The 20,156-nt window shown below is 51.1% G+C and overlaps 1 protein-coding gene across 10 annotated transcripts in view; it reads left to right on the top strand.

Annotated features, from left to right (window-relative positions):
* The window catches only part of B3GALT5 (beta-1,3-galactosyltransferase 5), a 143,390-nt gene that overhangs the window by 71,713 nt on the left and 51,521 nt on the right, over positions 1–20,156 (top strand). Inside the window, exons 1-2 of one of the 10 annotated variants that reach the window (XR_016232237.1) lie at positions 73–1,083; positions 4,450–4,536. The exons of 1 other annotated variant lie outside the window; for it this stretch is intronic. Coding sequence is in view for 2 of the 9 variants with exons in the window: in XM_070071802.2 (XP_069927903.1) it covers positions 18,551–18,691 (141 nt within the window). In the remaining 7 variants the exon portion in view is untranslated. 8 more of the 10 variants (XM_070071803.2, XM_070071806.2, XM_070071805.2 and 5 more) reach the window with 8 other exon arrangements.

Below are 20,156 nucleotides of genomic sequence, written 5' to 3'. Positions count from 1 at the left end.
GGCCACGCCCCTTTGGTTGCTCCAGGAAACGGGCCCAGAGCGCAGCGCCGCACGGCACGGAAACGCGTGGGAGTTTAGTGCTGGGCTGGCGGCCGTGCCCCACCGGTACCGAGCTCCGGCGCGCGGGAGGCGCTCCGCAGCCCCCCCCCCCCTGCGCCCTGCCTCCCCCCGCCGCTCCTCTTCTCCAAGTCGGCTCCACAGTCCCCTCATTGGTGGGGACGCCCTCGCCCCACTCCTGCATCTTTGGGGGGCCACAAAGGTCAACCTGGGGAAACAGGCAGTGGCATTTGTTCTGAGCGATTCAAGACCCGAGACTGCCGAAAATAAGCCAGGTTTATTCAAAGGCGGGGAGCAGGGGTTCCAGCCGCACTCAGGGCGGGGGGAGGGGGGCGCGGAATGGGACGGCACGGCCGTGATGCCCTTAGAACGCAGGTGCATATTTTTGCGCGTGGGGGTGTACGATTATGGGAGTGTTTTGCTCGGCAGGGAAGAGTGGGCTCCACTGCGTCGTGCCCAGCCCCGCGGCCCAGCCCCGCTCCGGGCCCCTGGCCCCCGCGCGCCTCGCTTTTCGCGTCTGCAGAATGGAAGTTGTCCCAGGCGGGGTCCAAGCCGCCCCCGCAGCTCCCCGCGCCGTTACCCGACCTCGGCTCGCTCACGCCTCTGCTAGGGAAATAGCGCCTCTTCCCACCGCGGCGCGGGGCGGGCGGTGTCAGTTCCGGGGGCCGCAGGACCCCGGGGCCTGCTCCGCTCCGCTCTGAGGCGCCCTCGGGGGCTGTCCCCCGGGAAGAGGCCTTCGGGGATCGGCCCCGGAGCCCGTGGACCGAGGCGCCTCGGGCCGAGCCTTCCCCAGGCTCCAGCGCCGGGGTCTCGCCCCTTGGGGAGGCGGGCGCCGCCCGCACCGCGCGCCGCAGCGCCCCGGCCCCCGCCCTCCGCCGGCGCCTCACCTATCAGAGTCCCCGTGCGCATCGCGCGCCGCTCCGCCCACCCGCGAAATGCGGAGCGAGCCCTGCGGCCCGCGGCCTGGAGCCAGCGCGCCCCTGCCCCCGGCTGCGGCGCCGAGCCCGCGGGGATGCCGCGCGCACGGTAAGGGCCGGCGGGCGGCTCGGGGTGGGCCGGCGCGCGGGGGGCGCGGGCGCGGGCGCGCACTCCTGGTTTCTTCTTCTTCTTAATTATGGAAAAGACCACATTTCATCCGACTTGGTGGATCGTGCGCTCACGTGCACAGCCTTAACCCGAGGAAGTTGTGGTCCTGGGTGGGCGCAGGGCGGACCTCGGAGGACATTCACATCCTGCGGGGACAGCGCACGGTTAGGAAACGAACCCACTCGGGAACCTCCCGCAGCCCCGCCGCAGCCCGCCGCGGGGCCGCTCCGCAGAGCGGGGGTGGCCGCGGGCAGGGCCCTGAGTGACAGCTGGGCTTTGCGCGGCGGTGGCGTCTCGGGGGCCGCGCTGGATGCGGCCAGGTACCCAAAGGTTCAGAAACTCAGCCTTTTTTCTCCTGTTCCGGCTGTACCTGTGCGTGGGCAGCCGCACGCAAGTGTTTCCACTTGCAGGACTGCCCCAAGCCCCTCCTGTTCCTGTTTGTCTGTTTAGGTTTCTGACTTTGGGTGCTTTTAGTCCAACTCCCAGATAACAGAAAGCCTGCGGTAATCAGATGCTGTAGGATCGTTTTCCACTCTGGCTTTGCATATTGCCACGGCAAACATATGTGTATCCTCACGCACACGGCGACCTCCCGCAAATATTAGCATTTTCTCCTGTCTGCGTCTCTGTCATTCCCTGTTCCCGTTCTTGCTGAAGGAGGAGGCAGAGGAGTGGAAATCAGAAAGGGGGGGCTCCCGGGAGACGTCCCGTTCCCTGACTGCTGGGCTGGGGGCGCTGCTGGCCGGTGTTTTGTGGATGTGGGCGATTCTTTGTCAGATGTGCGGGTAAGCCTCGCTGACTCTGCCCTGTCCCTTATGCATAGTGAATTATCTCAGTTAAATTCCACAGTTTTGGTGATGCCCCGCCTTTTGTGCGTGTAATCTGTGAACCTGGCTGCATCTGTGTTAATGCCAGTTTCCTACCTTTCATTTTTCCCATCTCGTTCCGCATGGGCTCATTTTCTCTAGGATTTTCATCAAGGTCAGTTTCCAGATACTCAGCCCGCGGTGGTGTTTAGGGAGGAGCGCCCTGTGAGGTCCACTGGTCCCGGAAGTGCATCTCAGAAAGCGGGGACTTCCCTGGGCTGCCGCCTCCGACAGTGGACAGGGACTGCTCGTCCTGTCTCTGCGAAGGTCCTTCCGTGCAGAGTGTCCTTTCACTGCGAAGCAACAAGGTCCACCTTTAATATTTGATGCTATGAGATTCTGTATCCCTGCTCTGGCCAAGTGTCCCCGTGTGGCTGCTGCTCTCCATCCCTTCTGCAACGGACGCCAGGGGGCAGCCTTCCCTCCCCAGGGCCGCTGCTCATGCTGAGCCGTGTCCAGGGCTCCATCCACTCCTTCCAGGGGCCTGGCCTTGCTTAGGCTCAGAGCCCAGACCCCTGTGTCCCAGGGGAGCCCTCCTCGCCTCTGTGCACGCTTGTCCATTTGACAGGGTCTTCGATCAAGTTGCGCCTTGGTTTTCTGCCAGGACTACGTCGTAGTTCTGAGTCCTGGCTCCACTGGCTCTGAAACGCGGCCTGGCTCTTGCCATCTCTCTCCCCAGGCACCTGGGATGCTGACCAGGAGGGGGCTTTTCCTGGAACTGCTGGGCCGCCCGCTGTGGGAGCTGGCTGGGAGCTCACGGCCTTGCTCCTGGCCCTGCCCCAGAGCCGGCGGGTGGCTGAGCCTGGGTGTGCAGCCTCCCGTGGGACGTGGTTCTCTTGGCCTTTCTTTGCTTCCCAGAGCTGCAGGCTGCTGCCCCTCCCTGCTCCCGGGAAACCCCCCTGACTGTGGGCCCTTCTGAGTTTGGCTTAAGGAGGGGGTGCTGTTAAGCTAGGAATTCGGCCCCTGTTGTGTTTGCAAAACTCTTTTCCTTATCTTGGCCTGTGCGAGGAGTTGTTTGGGTCTGTGCCCAGAGAGGCAGCATAAAGGCCAGGGCCCTGTGAGTTAGGACATTGACGGGTAGATCAGGAGGTGAGAGAGTAAAGAGTGAGATTCTGTTGAATTGCACTTGAGCCAGAACTTTGCTATCTCATTTAGAGCATCCTTAGTCGAAGACAAAGAGCCAGGAGCCCTTTGGAGACGGGCTAGGCAGACAAGTGGCTGAGGGTTCATTCGCTTACTTGGGAACCCTGGCTCTGGAGCGATGCGGGGGTTCCAGTCCCAGATCTGCCTGGTTACTTGTTAGAAGTCGGAGGTAACAGTCGCACTGATTTCACAGGGGTGGTAGTGGCAGCTGACTGGTTCCCTAGACATGAACCCTTCCGCAGTGCCTAGCATACAAGTGCTGCATAGACCAAAGTGATGATGGCCACTTTTGTGGCGCAAATATTCCGAACAGCAGAAGGATTGCAGTACGGTAACTGATACCCGGAGAACAGCATTGAGTTTGTTGTCTAGATTTCGGTCTTTGTCTTTTTTATTTATTCTTTGATTCTTAATTAGCTGTTATCTAATGCTATTTCTCAGTATTACTGTTTAAGCTTACAAGTCTGTTCTAATTTATATTTCTAATTTATGTATTTGTGCTGTGGAAGTGTTTGGGCTATGTGTTTCCTGAATTTTGCAAGTTCCCTTTTAAATCCCATTTTATGTAAGTTTTCATGTTTTTCCAATATGTTCTTGATTTCTTTCCCCATTAATTGAGAGAGAGAGAGAGAGGGAGGGAGAGAGAGAGAGAATGTGTGCTAGCTCCCATCTGCTAATTCCCTCTCCAGATGCACACGACGGCAGGGCCAGGGCCAGACCCCGATGGCACGCGATCCATGTAGGTAGCAGCAATCCAGTCCCCTGGGCCATCGCCTGCTGCCTCCCAGGGTCTGCATTAGGAGGAAGCCGGAGTCAGGAGTGGGGCCAGAATTGAACTCAGGGACTGCGGCGCCGGGGGCGTAGGTGTCTTACCCCCTCGGCTCAGTGCCCACTCTCCCTGTTGGTCATTTCTTGCCGCGGACAGCGATTCCTTTGTGAAAACTCTCCCGTGCCCTGTTTTCCTCCAGGGCGGCTTCTTCATCGTCCTGTCTTCCTCCTGTGTTTGCTCTGCGGTTCCGCCCGTGTCAATCACAGTTAACAAGGCCGCATGCAGGGTTCAGCACACCCTCACTTGCAGGCTGATGCACTGTCCTTGACTGCTTCCGCCTCTCGTGGGCTGTATTCCCTCCCCGGAGCTGGGCGCTGTGCTGGGTTCGGTGGCACCACAGGGGAATTGTGAGTGATCACGTTGGGTGGATGTAGTCGTTTTTTTTTTTTTTTTTTTTTTATTAAAATTTGTTTTCACAGTGTACTCAGGTTTCAGGTTGATCAGTAAAGATAATCTCAAATTCCGCAGTATTTGGGAATCAGACAAGCCTCGCGAGAGTCCACACGCCAGCTTTGTTGAGTGCCAACTGCCTGCATCTTGCTTCCAATCTAAAAGGTAGGACCCGCAGCGCTGGCTCCTATTTTTTCATTTTTAATCTGGTTAAATTTACCGAGTTTTCATTTATGACTTGTACTTTTTCTTAAGGAGCAGCTTTTTGTTGTAAACGATTCTTTTCCCTGCCAGGTTTTAAAGATCTTGTGTGTTTTCTCTAAATGTCCTCACGTTCTGCCGTTCCCAGGTAGATTTTCTTTAAGCTTCTTTGGATTTATTTTTTGTCTGTTGTGAGTTAGGCGTTCAAATTTAATTTTTCCATGTGCACAGTCAGAAGTTTCATATCATTAATTTAATACATGAGTAGTTCTCCCCGATGGCTTGTGATCCCAATTCTGTCAACTATATGTAGATCTGTTTTTGGGCTGCTTATTCTGTTTTATTGGTTTTCTTGGTCTACCTGGGCTGTGGGGACAAAATACCATACAGTAAATGACTTAACGAACAGATGCTTATTTTCGAACATTCTAGAAACCTGAGGTTGTGGTTGGGTTTCGGTGAGGGCCGTCTTTGGGTGAGGCCGCACCTCTCTGGGTCCTTATGGGAGAGCAAGATTTCTCTACTTCTTCGAAGGCACAGGTCTGACTGAAGTTTTGAGGACCCGGCCTCTGACCTTACTTTGACCTTGATTGCTTCCTAAAAGCTGTGTGTCCAAATGTAATCTCACTCAACACATGAATTGTTCTGGTGAGGGAGGGACACGGTTCATTTATTTGTCTGTGCCTCACAAAGAGCTCATTGACTCGAACAGTGTATTTTAAGACTTGTAAGTCTAAATATCAGGAATTGCCAAGTTTGTACTTCACAAATACCTCATTGACTGATGATTGTATCAAGACTTGAGTCACTAATGTGTAGATCAATTTCTCTACCTGAATTTTGCTTTATATAACGTAGTTAGCTATTTGGGCCTTTCAGTCTACGTATGAATTTTAGGTTCAGTTACCAAGTTCAGTCCAAAAAGTTGTAGATCTACTTCTGAGATCTCTATTCTGTTTTGTCATGATTTTTTTTCCTACTTCTGTCCAGACACCACGTTAAAAAAAATTATTCTGTCTTTATAATGTGTCTTGCTCTGGTGAGGTAAGATACCACCTTTCTAGCTATTGTCCAAGTCTTTTAGGTATGAAGAAAAATGACACCTTTTTTTTTTTTAAAGATTTACTTATGTATTGGAAAGTCAGAGTTGCAAAGAAACAGAGAGAGAAAGAGGAGAGACAGAGAGAGAGAGAGATATCTTCCATCCACTGGTTCATTCCCCAAATGGTGGCAACCGCCGGGGCTGGGCCAGTCCAAGCCAGGAGCCAAGAGCTTCTTCCAGGTCTCCCACATGGGTACAGGGGGCCCAAGGACTTAAGTCATCCTTTGCTGCTGTCCCAGGCCGTTAGCAGGGAGCTGGATCAGAAGCAGGGCAGCGGGGACTCAAACCGGCGCCCACATGGGATGCCGGCACTGCGGGTGGCAGCTTAGCCTGCTACGCCACAGCGCCGGCCCCAGCATGACGTCTTCATGCTGCTGTCTTCCTGTGAGTGCAGGAGTCTGTGTGGTTTCTGTCTTCCATTTGTTGTGCTTGCTGTTTACGGTACTATTTGTCATATTGCTGAGTGTCTTCCGGTAACATTTTCTTTTTTTTTAAATTAATTAATTAATTAATTAATTTTTGACAGGCAGAGTGGACAGTGAGAGAGAGACAGAGAGAAAGGTCTTCCTTTGCCGTTGGTTCACCCTCCAATGGCCGCCGCGGCCAGTGCACTACGGCCGGCGCATCGCGCTGATCCGAAGCCAGGAGCCAGGTGCTTCTCCTGGTCTCCCATGGGGTGCAGGGCCCAAGCACTTGGGCCATCCTCCACTGCACTCCCTGGCCACAGCAGAGAGCTGGCCTGGAAGAGGGGCAACCGGGACAGAATCCGGTGCCCCGACCGGGACTAGAACCCGGTGTGCCGGCGCTGCTAGGCGGAGGATTAGCCTAGTGAGCCGCGGCGCCGGCTTCCGGTAGCATTTTCAAGTGAAGCAGGCTCGCCTGCGGGTTAGATCCAGCCCCGTTACCTCTCCTCGTGGTTTGGATGCTCGTGTGTATTGTTTTGTGGCTTTTGTCTGGAAATAATTTTTTTTGTTTGGAGATAATTCTAGACTTAAAGAAAAGTTGCAAAAATTGTGCAGTTCCTGTATACCTGCTTCTCATGCATCTTCCTTAATGATAACATCTTAGATGATAACATAGTTCAATAGAGACTGGGAAATTGGCATTGATACAATATTCTTTTTTAAAATAAATGCTGTTTTTTTTAAAATATTTATTTATTTATTTGAAAGTTAGAGTTACAGAGAGAGAGAAGGAGAGGCAAAAAGAGAGAGAGAGAGAGAGAGAGAGAGAGAGAGAGAGGGGTCTTTCATCCACTGATTCACTGCCCAATTGGCTGCAATGGCTGGAGCTGCACTGATCCAAAGCCAGGAGCCAGGAGCTTCTTCCAAGTCTCCCACGCGGGTGCAGGGGCCCAAGCATTTGGGCCATCTTCTACTGCTTTCCCAGGCCACAGCAGAGAGCTGGATTGGAAGTGGAGCAGCTGGGTCTCGAACCAGTGCCCATATGGGATGCCAGCACTGTGGGTGGCAGCTTTACCCCCTACGCCACAGTGCCACCCCGGCACTTTCTTAGAGTGAAGTTATGCATATTTTTAGTAATAATGCAGATATTTAATAGCTTTGATACAGGTTCTGATGGTTTGTGTGTAGATTGTCCTGAATGTTTTAGTAGGTCATTGTAGTAGCTATTTTGGTTATCTTTGTCTTTCTAACACCTAGGTCCTTATCCAACCTCTTGAAGGTAGGCATGGTCAGGTGACTTCTCAGGCCAATGGAACGAGGTCTGAAGTGACGTGTGCAGAGACATTGAATAGCAGGTGCTTCATCTCCCAGCACCCTTTGCTCTGCATATGTGAGGTGTGTTGTTGTGAACACGCCATAGGATCCAAGTGCCGTGAAATGATAAACCAACGTAAAGGACAGGTGCCTTCGGCAGCAGCGTGGACTTTGGCTTATGTGAAAATAACCTTGCAGTGTTAAGACGCTGAGATTTTTGGAGTGTTTATGGCGTAAGTTACCTATTTGGTATGAAGCAATAATCATATTGTCTGTAAATGAGACTAGCTTGATTCTCTTTTAATTCTTATGTTTCTCATTTCTGTTTCTGATCTTATTGCATTGGCTAGCACCATGAGTACAGTGTTTAATAAAAAGCGGTGATAATATGTATTCTTGTCTTGATTTTGACCTTAAAGGGAGTATTTTTAAGTTTCATTGTTAAGTACAATGTTTATTTCAGATGTTTCATGTATACCTTTTGGCTAATTAAGAAAGTTTCCTTTTCAATTCTGAATTTTGATATGATCATGCAGTTTCCTCCTTTAATTTACTAATATGTCTGTTGCTTCCTGATTTATTATTAGGAATTTCCAATTTATGCCAAAAGAGACATCATTTATAATTTTCTTTTCTTTTGCTGTCCTTGTCTGAGAATTTCTTCTCTGTTTTCTTGAAATAGCTTGAGAGAAAAGAGACTTCTTCTCTCTGAAGTTTGGCGAAGCTCATTTCTAAATTTTCCTGAGTTGTATGTGTCTGTGGAGACAGGGGAGTTTTTTTTTTTTTTTTAACAAGCAGAATGAGACAGTGAGAGAGACAGAGAGAAAGGTCTTCCTTCTGATGGTTCACCCCCCAAATGGCCGCTACAGGCGCACTGCGCTGATCCGAAGCCAGGAGCCAGGTGCTTCTCCTGGTCTCCCATGGGGTGCAGGGCCCAAGCACGTGGGCCATCCTCCACTGCCCTCCTGGGCCACAGCAGAGAGCTGGCCTGGAAGAGGGGCAACCAGGACAGAACTGGTGCCCCAACCAGGACTAGAACCCAGGGTGCCGGCGCCGCAGGCGGAGGATTAGCCTAGTGAGCTGCAGCGCAGGCCGACAGGGGAGCTTTTGAATACAAATTCATTGTCTTCAGCTGATCTTTGTTTAGGTTCTCCTGTTCATCAGTGAACTTTGCTACTTCATGATTTCCTGCAAAATTATTTCAACTAATTTTTGAAATTTTATTAGCATAAAACTGGTGTTCTCTGGTGATTTGGAATCTTTTTATTTTCCTGTGGTTGTGGACCTTTTCATTTTAAAATAAGGGCTATTTGTGCTCCTTTCCTCAAATCTAGCTACAGCTTGATTCCATTAGCTTTTCTAAAAGAGCACTTTCTGAACATGTTCATGTTTTATTTGGTTGCTTAATTCTCTGTTTCAGTACTTGGTACTCATACAATAGTTTCCCTTTGCTTATTATTTTAATGCTTACTTGTTTCTTTTTTTGTAGCTTCTAGAATTGTATGCTAAATTAATTTATTTTAAATCTTTCTCTTTTGACCTATAATCTTATTCCGAAGCACTTTTTGGTTGCATTCCATAGGTTTTGCTTTATTGTTCTTTCACTGCTATTTGTTTGAAAATTCGTGTTGCAATTTACTCACTAAGTCGTCAAGTTATTGTAGGTACACACTTGAAAGGTTAGGGACTGGCGTTGTGCTGCAGTGGGCTAAGCCATCGCCCGCAGCCCCAGCTTCCCTTGTGAGCACTGGTCGAGTCCTGGCTGTTCTGATCCAGCTTCCTGCCAATATGCCTGGGAAAGCTGTGGAAGATGGTTCAAGTATTTGGGCCCCTGCACCCACATGGGAGACCTAGACGGAGTTCCAAGCTCTTGGCTTTGGCCTGGCTCAGCCCTTTGGCCATTTGAGAAGTGAACCAGTGGATGAAAGATTTCTCTCTGTCTCTCCACCTTTCAAATAAATAAATATTTAAAAAATTTCAAAATATTCTCCCCCATCATGGTTTTTTAAAAATTTGTATTACTTTTTGTTTTGTTTTACTTATTTTTGAAAGGCAGAGAGATTCAGGCTAAGAGAAAGCGAGAAAGAGAGACAGAGAGGGAAAGAGAGAGAGAGAAAGAGAGATTGACTTTATACCTGTTGGTTCATGCCCCAAACACTTAGAGCAGCTGGGACTGGGCCAGGCCGAAGCTGGGAATCTGGAACCCATTCTGCGTCTTTCATGTGGGTGACGGGGACTTGAGCCCACACCTGCTGCCTCCCAGGGTGTGCATCAGCAGGAAGCTGGAACCAGAGCAGAGCCGGGGCTAGAAACCAGGCACACCTATATGGCGTGAGCACATATCAAGCACTGTTTTAACTGCTAGCCTGGTGTCTGCCCTCCCATTATGTTTTTTTTATTTTATTTTATTTTTTTTATTTTTTGACAGGCAGAGTGGACAGTGAGAGAGAGAGACAGAGAGAAAGGTCTTCCTTTGCCGTTGGTTCACCCTCCAATGGCCGCCGCGGCTGGCGCGCTGCGGCCGGCGCACCGCGCTGATCCAATGGCAGGAGCCAGGTGCTTCTCCTGGTCTCCCATGGGGTGCAGGGCCCAAGCACCTGGGCCATCCTCCACTGCACTCCCTGGCCACAGCAGAGAGCTGGCCTGGAAGAGGGGCAACTGGGACAGAATCCGGCGCCCCGACCGGGACTAGAACCCGGTGTGCTGGCGCCGCTAGGTGGAGGATTAGCCTAGTGAGTCGCGGCGCCGGCCCCATTATGTTTTTATTGTTGATTTTTAAAAAATGTATCTCATAGGCAGAATGACAGAGAGAAGGAGAGAGAGAGATCTTTCATCCTCTGGTTCACTCCCCAAATTCCTGCCACAGCCATGGCTGGGCCAGGCTGAAGCCGGGAGCCAGAAACCAATCTGTACCTCCCGTGTGGTGACAGGAAGCCAAGTTCTCGGGCCATTATCTGCTGCCTCCCAGGCCCAGCAGCAGGAAGCTGAGGCTGAGAGGAGTGGGACTTAATCCAGGCACTTTGTTACAGGGTGCAGGTGTCCTGAGTGTGACGTAACCTGCTCTCCCACAACATGCACCCTGTGGTTGAGTTTTAATCCCCACAAATGGTATGTGTGCAACTGAGGATTCTTACTATTCTCTACATGCTGATTAAATGAAGTTTATTATTTTTGTCAAGTGATTATTATTAATTTTTGGTCTGCTTGGACCAATATATAATATAATTTTTGGTCTGCTTGGAAATATATAAAAGTCCATTATCTTATGAGGCTGCCAAGATTTTGCTATATGTTTTGAGACTCTGTTGCTAGATTCTTACAAATTTCTAAGGATTTATATAATCATATTATGTGGTGAATTCCTCTGTGGCTTTGTTATTGGAGAAAGCAAGGGTTCTTGTCTTCACGCAAGGAAGAATTCAGGCGTGAGAAAGAGATTAAGTGGAAAGCAAATAGCAAGGTTTATTAGGGCAGGGACATCCGTAAGAACGGATGGGCACCTCTCCGGACAGGACCTGAGAGAGCCCAGTCGCTCAGACTGAGGGAGAGCGAGGTTACATGGCTGAGTGGAGAGAACACTCCTGGGCAGGCAGGCGGGTGGCTCAACAGAGAGCAGAGAGCTGAGCGTGCAGTCTGGTGGAGGCCAGGAGTTTTTAAGGGGATGGGTCTTGCTTCTCCACCTCTGCTCCTCCTGGAACAAAAGACTTTTTGGATGTAAATACCAAAAATTCCTTTCTGAGTTTTCCCCTGAAGTTATCAGACAGGGGGAAGCCTGGCTGGTGTCACCCCGCCTTAGGGGAAGGATGGTTGTGGGGTAGAAGGGGCAGGGCATTTGAAGTGCAGATGCTGGGCTGCACCTGGAAGGTTATCAGGATGACTTTGAGATGTGATGCTGGACCTGGATGTCAGCTCCTTAGGCCTCTGTCACACACAGAAGCTCATTTCTGACTTCCTACCTAACAGCTTTTACACCTTTGACTTCAATAATTTTTGTACTACACACTCATTTATTTTTCTTTGCCCTGTTCCTGCTGTTTGCAGGTAACTTTCCTATGTTCCTCCTATATTTCTAGCTTTGCGACATTTAACTCAGCTATAGCTGGATTTTTTCCAATCCAGTAATTCAGTTTTTAAGTAAGTGAGTTTAGTTCATTTACAGTACTTATGATTTCCAAGGCACTTGGGCTTAATTTTATTATCAATTATGTGTATTGTCTTTACCAACTTTCTTTTCTTTATTTTATTTTTTCTGGTCTCCTATTAGGTTAATCAAGTTTTCTATTTTTCACTTTTCTCCCTTTGCTGGTTTTCATGCTATAGGCTATAAATTATTTTACTGATTATTTTTAACTTTAGTAATTATTTTTAATTTTGAGTCATATTTTTTAAAGATCATATACTTATTTGAGAGGTAGAGTTACAGTGAGAGAGAGACAGAGAGAAAGGTCTTCCTTCCGTTGGTTCACTCCCCAAATGGCTGCAACGGCTGGAGCTGCACCGATCCGAAGGCAGGAGCCAGGTGCTTCCTCCTGGTCTCCCATGCAGGTGCAGGGGCCCAAGGACCTAGGCCATCCTCCACTGCCTTCCCAGGCCACAGCAGAGAGCTGGATTGGAAGAGGAGCAGCCGGGACTAGAACCGGCACCCATACGAGATGCCAGCACTGCAGGCAGAGGATTAACCCACTGTGTCACATCGCTGGCCCCTTGAGTCATATATTTTAACCATATGCAATTTTTCACTATTTCTGTCATTTTCTTTATTATGACTAGGGCCTGTAATCATCAAACAACCTGTTCCCCTTTCCTGTAACTGTTGCCTAATGTCAGGTTTGAAAATTCATTTTATGGGCATAAATTAATTAAATACATATTTGGTCAATTTCTGTGCTCCTTTTTGTGTCCTGTACAAGCTTGTATCTACCAGTAATTCTTTTTTTAATTATTTTATTTATTTGAAAGGCAGAGTTACACAGAGAGAGGGAGACACACACACACACACACACACACACACACAGAAGTCTCACATATGTTGTTTCATTCCCCAGTGGCTCCAATGGCCATAGCTAGGCTAGGCTGAAGCCAGGACCCTGGAACTCCATCTGGGTTTCCCATGTGGGTGCAAGGGCCAAGCATTTGGGCCGTCTTTCGCTGCTTTCTCAGGCAAATTAACAGGGAGCTGGATCAGAAGTGGAGTGTCGCTCCCCGTCTTCGTGGAGGAACGACACTAAACCCTGCCTAGGCTTCATATCCGAGTCACGGCACCATTATGTCGCTCCCCGTCTTCGTGGAGGAACGACACAGGACCCTGCGCTGTTCTTTCGTCTGCTCGGCCCTCCCCGGGTTTGCTGCTGGTTCTTCCCGGGTTGGCTACCGACCCTTCCACCTCCGTGGAAGGGCGGTTCCCCCTGCCACATTCCCCACTTCCGCGGGGGAGCGGCACACCGCCGGCCGGCTCTCTCGGGGGCTGCACAGGTGTTCCTTCAGATAGATGTTCCTGGTGCATGTTGTCTCTCTCCTCCTTTATAGTCCTCTTCCACCAATCCCAACTCTGCTACCCACACGCCGAGTACGCTGCTCTCCTCCAATCAGGAGCAGGTCCTACAGTTTATTGGTTGAACTGGAGGCAGCTGCGTAGAAGCTGTTTTCTCCTCTCCCAGCGCCATATTGTGGGAGAGCAGATGCATAGAATAAGTCTTAATTCCAGTAACTTAGTCTAGTCCGGGTTGCTCCCCACAGTGGAGCAGCCGGGACTCCCAACTGGAGCCCATATAGGATGCCAGTATCAAAGAAGGCTTAACCCACTATGCCACGTCCAACCATGGCTACAGAGGTGGTACCTTACTATTTGTGTGCTCTAACATGTCTTAATTAATTATGGAGTTATTTCTATATGCTAGTTTAGCTAGGCATAAAATTTTAGATTGGCAATTATTCCCCTCTAATGTTTAGTAGACATTGTCTGGCTTATAGATCATAGGGTATTGCTGTGACTCTAGTTGTTAGTCTTTTGTAGATAATTTTCCATTCTCTCTAGTAACTTTAAGATTTTCTCCTGGAGTCGGCTCTGTGGGATAGCAGGTAAAGCCGCTGCCTGCAGTGCCGGCATCCCATATGGGCACCTGTTCAAGTCCCAGCTTCTCCTTTTCCAATCAGCTCTCTGCTATGGCCTGGGAAAGCAGTAGAAGATGGCCCAAGTCCTTGGGCCCCTGCACCAGTGTGGGAGACCCGGAAGAAGCTCCTGGCTCCTAGCTTCAGATCCACTCAGCTCTGGTCATTGTGGCCAACTGGGGAGTGAGCCAGCAGATGGAAGACCTCTCTCTCTCTCTCTCTCTCTCTCTCTCTCTGTAACTTTTTCAAATAAATAAATAAATCTTTAAAAAGAAAAGATTTTCTCCTAATGTTTGGTGTTGCACAGTTTCATGGTTTATATTTGTCTTTATCACGCTGGGTAGTTAGGGGAAAGTTCTGGCTTGGGGGTTAATACTTGCAACTCTGGAAACGTCTCAGCTGGTCTTTCTTCACACACGTTTTCCTGCTTTTCCTCGATTCCTTTCTTCAGGAGGTAGTTGGCCCTCGTCACTGTCCGCTGCATCTGCTGTCCCCCCTCAGTCCTGGTTGCTGTTGGAGGTGGTTGTCTTGGGGGAGAGATGCTGACTCCCTGCAGTCACAGCCTCCCTCCTCATATTTTTTCTCCTATTTATCTCCTCTGTTCACGTTTCTGCAACCTGAGAAGGGAGTCAATTTCTAGATTTCTCAGAATTTCAGTTCCTCACCTTTTCCCTGCTTTCTCCTTCCCCCAAAAAGTTAAATGTAAAAATCGGGTGTGTCGGTGTTTTTCTCCCCTGGTCACTGCATTCAAGAACTACACTGGGAGTCGAGTACCTCCATTTGAGTGTGGTTTTGGCCCTTACTCTTTCGTTTCACCGTGCACAAAGTAGGTAAACAGTTGCTTCAATGCCCCACTGCACAGCTGAGCCACACGAGTTGGGTGGTACTCAGCCCATCAGCAGTAGGGGGCAGTGTGAAGTCTGGCATAGCGTTCAGGTGTTGGGCAGCTTTGGGGAGAAACAGATGCATACTGGACATGAATTCAGGAGCTGGGGAATTTGGATGAGGCCAAGAGAGCTGGCTGCCCTCCCTTGGCAGGATGGGAGGTGGTAGGCGTTCTCTGGACGCAGCCTTCAAGAGGGTTCCCAAGCTCTCAGGGTTTTCTGGAGGACGCATAAAGGACTGGAGTTCGATTGTTGTGGAACATTCTGACGTGACCTTCTCAAGGCCAAAAAGCATCTTTGCTAGTTGTCAGCTAATCCGTTTATGTAAAAACACAAAACTGTGCAAATAAAATGCATTGTGCCAGGGCTGGAGTTTTTCCTCTCCCTACTCTTGCTCTGTTCACAATCTGATGTTTGCTTTTGTTCTAAGACTGCCTCCCATGAGGGAGCACAGCTAAGTCCACGCAGAATCAGGCCCTTCCCCTGGGCTGTGCCTGGACCCATCTCCCCTTCTGGTTGTAGACTAGAGTACAGCACTCACGGCTGAGCTTACAAAGGCCTTTCCAGTTTCCTCTCTGACACCTCTTTCTCCACGCTATTTACATGTGTTTAATGAGAGCCTTAGGTCATCTGTAGCAACCTGGAGCAGGAAACAGCAAAGTGGTTTGCATGTCTTGTCCCATCAGGCAACAGAAAGAACTTTTTAAGGTTAATAAGAACCAAGAATACCCGACATCCTGTGGTGCTGTGGTCTGTAGGTAGCTTGAGAATTGTGACTGACGGTATCCAGGATAAAGTGTTAAGAAGGTAGAATCTTCATGTGACTCCTACAGAGGTGGGGTCCTTGAGAAATCGGAATTGGATGAGGTTGTGAGAGTGGAGCCCCATGGTCCAGTCCTGGCGGCTTCATAGGAAGAAGGAGAGAGACCAAAAGACACACACGCACACACATGCACATGTATACACACACATGCATGCAATACCCATGCACGTGTATGCACATACATGCACATGCACACACATGCACATGCACACACATGCATGCACACATATGCACACAGACATGCACACGCACACACACACACTCCCTCTCTCACCACACAGTGCCTCACCACCTCTGGGCTCTGTCAGCAAGAAGGCTGTCACCACAGGTGGCCTGGGATCTTGTACCTGCCAAGCTGTGGGTCAGAGAAAACTTGTCATTATAAAGCTGCCTGCCCTCCGATATTTTATTATGGCCGTAAACAATGGATGACTCCCAATGTTGGAGAAGAGTTGTGTCGTTACAAAGGTGATTTTCCCAGGCTCTCGTCACCTGGACTGTTGGGGCCTGGTGGATCTGCAGCTCCTGATTCACCTGCCTTCGGTCTTGACCCAGCGGTGACCTACTCAGTCAGTCTTTTATCCACCTGTTTGATTCCCACCTTGGTGTGTGGGAGTGTTTCTCATAAACTCTCTGAAGCCGCATTTGGAAGTCTGAGGGCTTCCCGCTCTGGGGTTTTCTGTAGACCTGACTTTCCCATCCCCTCTGGAGGCTCCTGTGGTCCCTGGGACTCCTCTCTGTGCAGTAGGGTCAGGATCGCAGACTCGGGGGTGCCTCCACCTGGCTGCGGGTGCTGTCTTTGCCCGTGCGCGCACTCTGGGGTCCAGGCTGGTAACTTCAGCCTGTGGGTTTCTCAGGGAGGACGTTGGCACCCGCCTTGCAGATGTGCGGTGAGGACCGGATGGGCCGGTGGCCGGTGACAAGAAGCGCTGTCAGCGTTGCCGTTGCTGCTCCTGTTTTCTCTTGTTTTCTCTTTCGTACCTGGCTGACCCCTCGTCACCTCCGTTTCCCCCTCTTAACTCCCATTTTCTGAACTCTGGCCTTGGCTCTCGGCCTCCTCCTCACTGGTTTGGCAACTCTTTCCATGTAGGCAGATTCTAACCAGCCTGGGAGCTTCTCGCAGCACAGAACTGCGCCGTGCGGACACTGGGCTCTTGTCCATCGCTCCCGTCAGCATCCCTGCACGGGCCCCTGCCCGGCCGTGTCCGTGCCACTGCAGAGGGGGAGGAATTTGACTGGTGCTGTGGCTTAGTGGGTAAAGCCGATGCCTGCAGTGCCGGCATCCCATATGGGTGCCAGTTGGAGTCTCGGCTGCTCCACTTCTGATCCAGCTCTCTGCTGTGGCCTGGGGAGGCAGTGGAAGATGGCCCAAGTCCTTGAGCCCCTGCACCCACGTGGGAGACTCAGAAGAAGCTCCTGGCTCCTGGCTTCGGATTGGCGCAGCTCTGGCTGTTGTGGCCATCTGGGAAGTGAACCAGTGGATGGAAGACCTCTCTCTCTGCATCTGCCTCTCTGTAGCTCTACCTTTCAAATAAATGAATAAATCTTAATAAAAGAGGTATATATGTGGATATTTTAAAAAAATCTATGGCAAACTTAAAAATACATTTATTTTAATGAAGAAGAATTTGAAATACATGCATAATTTTTCATAACATGCATTTTCATGAACTTAAAAGTTATTTGTTTATTTGGGAGGGAGGGAGGGTGGGAAGGGGGGAAGGGGGAGAGAGAGAGAGAGAGAGAGAGGAAAGCAGACAAAGGGGACTTCTGCCTGTTGACTCTGTCCCTAAATGTCTGTCATGACTGGGGCTGGACCAGGCCAGAGCCAGAGCCAGGAACTCAATCTGGATTTCCCCGAGTGGGTGGTAGAGACCCAGTTGCTTAGGCCATTACTGCTGCCTCTCAGCAGGGAGCTGAAATCAAACCCTGGCACCCCTCTGTGGGATGCAGGTGTGCCGACCACTGCCTTACCTGCTGGGCGACCACTGCCTTACCTGCTGGGCCGATGTCTGTGCCTCCAACGCCTTCCGGAGATCCTTAAGATGCAAGGATTTAAGCTTTTTGCACCCAAAATGAGCTCATCTTTTATTTCGTTTTCCAAGAACTTCTTGAAGTACTCCCCTATAGTTGTAATGACAGCAGTGCTGGTGTACCCTGGACATGGTTCTTATGCATCCCTCATTTTTCACATAAACCGCAGTTTTTATTTTTCCAACTGACTTGTAGAGTTCAGATGGAGTATAGATTCCCAATGAGACTCCCAGGGCAAATAGTTTTGGTGTTTATGGGCAAACAGTCCCAGCACTAAGAGCTCCATACCTGTGAGAAGATTAAGAGGCGTCTTTAAGTTTCATGGGACAAATCTCTAGCAAGTCTATCAATATTTAACAACGTTCACAAGCCTTTAAAAAGTCTCATGTTTGCCCTGTGAATCATATCACATTAAGGCCCGTGTTCTTCCTGCCGGAGCTGTGTTCAATAGCAGCCTTGAACTTGCAGCTGGATTTGGAGTGTGAGTGGAGCGGGAGGGAGCGGGGTGTGTGTGGAGCCCTTGGGGCTGCCCCCTTCGACCATCTCAGCTGCTCTCCCATTGCAGGGAAGCACTCAGAACCCCTGCCAGTCGGTGACTCGGGGGCCTGGACTCCCCCTCCCCACGCCCCAGCCCCTTCCTGTTCCTCTCTCCTGTGTCCCCTCTGCCACTCCTTCCTCCCTCTCCCCTCTCCCCTGCCCCCCGTCGCCCCGTCCCCCTTCTCCGAGCCTCCTCCCTCAGTTCTTGGCTTCTGTACTGGGTTGATGCTTTCTAGAGAGAAATGGGGGAGGTGTCTTGCATTTGCGGGAGAGGGGGACTTTTTCTGCCAAGGGCCAGTTGGATGTTTGCAGCGTCATCTGCAGGCCACGCAGGCATCAACTTAAAAATGAGCCTGCTGCAGACGTATGGAATTTCGAGTCCCGCCGGTGGCTGTCTTGACAGGGCCACATGATTTCGCAGGCCTGCGGTGGCCCATGGGCTGGACTGTCCCCATCCTGGGAGGAGATGACGTTGTAGATGTAGCTTTTCTTTCCCTTCAAGCTTCCTGGGCGAGTTAGGCTGAACTCATCTGACTTCAGGGAAGGGGGTTTCCAAAGCTTCGCTACAGCGGCTGCCTGCAGGTGACCCAGGAGAGAGCAGGGTCGCTGGGACGTGAGCCCAGGCGGAAGTCCCAAGGGCAGGGGCTGCACAGCTCCACGGAGCACACAGCTTTCCCGGCCTTTAACCCACCTGTCAACTCTTTGAGAACTGTCTCTACCTGTGGAGCGTTCTCTAGACGGAAACGAACAGATCAGCCCGGGGAGAAATCACATGGACAGCACCATGTGTCCCCTTTCGGAATATTCCAGAGAGAGGAGGCGGTGCGAGGACGGAGCTGAAGGGGACGTGCTGTTGTGTCTGCTACTTAGCGTGGTCGGCGGCTTGCGGATGTTCAGGTATCCAGTGCTGCGCGTAAGTTCATCCCTGAGTCCTTGCACTCCCCTGCGGGTGCTGCTCAGGGTGAGGGGCCTGGGTACAGCGTGCAGCGCCTCCGCACGTGAGAGGGGAGCCACGCGGGTGCCTGGGGGCTGCGAGGAGGGAGACTGTTTGGCGCTTCTCTCCTGGCGTCTGGTGGTTTGCCGGCAGTGCTGGATGCCCCGTCCCCGCTGTCATCATGACACGATGTTGTCTGTGTGTGTGTCCTGAAATTTCCCGTAATTATCAATCAGCAGCAGGGACCCATCTTAGTCCACTCTGACCTCCTCTTAATGAATCCAGTCATCTGCAAGGATCTTGTTTCCAATAAGTTTGCAGCTCAACTCATGACACCAAATATTTCCTTAAGTTTTAAATTTTTTTTTTTTTTTTGACAGGCAGAGTGGACAGTGAGAGAGAGAGAGACAGAGAGAAAGGTTTTCCTTTGCCGTTGGTTCACCCGATGGCAGGAGCCAGGTGCTTCTCCTGGTCTCCCATGGGGTGCAGGGCCCAAGCACTTGGGCCATCCTCCACTGCACTCCCGGGCCACAGCAGAGAGCTGGCCTGGAAGAAGGGCAACCGGGACAGAATCCGGCACCCCGACCGGGACTAGAATCTGGTGTGCCGGCGCCGCAAGGTGGAGGATTAGCCTAGTGAGCCGCGGTGGCGGCGACACCAAATATTTCTTAACTGACCGGGTGAATGTTTGCTGAGTATCTGTTTATGTGCACTGTACTGTGTGGGGTGTTGAGATTTGAGTTAATATGATAAAGTGGTTCCTGGGCTCGAGCCACTTACAGTGAGAAGTAGAAAGACTCAGAAGCAAACAGCAACTTTAGTACGGCAGAGTGAGGCGCAGGTATGGGCCAGGGACCCTGCGGGGACCCAGGAGGGAAGTCGGCCAAGTGTGCTCACCTAGGAAAGTCAAGGAAGGGGCAAAGTTTGAGCCGGATGTGGAGGGAGGGGTCGGCAGGAGTTCTCCAGGTAGGGGAGGGGCATCGGGGGTGGGGTGCACTGTGGGGGCTGAGTGCTGGAGCCACTTGGTCCGGTTTGGTATTTGACAGAGTTCTTCAGAGGCTGCGGGCTGTGGGGTGAGGAGGGAGATGGGCAAGGGGCTACGAGATCCCCTGGCCTGGGGGCCTGCAGGCAGGAGTGGAGTTTGAGACGCCCGTGGGATGCCCGGTTGGCATTTGGGTCTGGGGAGGCGGCGCCTAGGCAGAAGGTGGGGAGGGGAAGCGAGGATGTGGGGAGCGTCTGGGTATCACCACGGGAGACGGAGGGAACCCCGGGAGGAAGAAGAGCTGATGGAGGAGCCTCGGGGTGAAGCATCAGAGGCAGTGGGGGCATCCCGGAAGTGAGGGCACTACAGAAGTCCAGGGCCTTGGTAGTTACAGGAAGAAACCCTGGGCGGGACCACCCACATCACAGACAGGCGTGGAAGGTGAAATCCTCGCAGAGCCAA

The sequence above is a fragment of the Oryctolagus cuniculus genome, chromosome 4 (genome assembly GCF_051225735.1).
Source record: "Oryctolagus cuniculus isolate XC-2025 breed Fujian yellow rabbit chromosome 4, ASM5122573v1, whole genome shotgun sequence".
In the NCBI taxonomy this organism is placed as follows: Eukaryota; Metazoa; Chordata; class Mammalia; order Lagomorpha; family Leporidae; genus Oryctolagus; species Oryctolagus cuniculus.
Note: the sequence above shows the minus strand (reverse complement) of the source record. Positions and strands in the feature narration are given on the sequence as shown.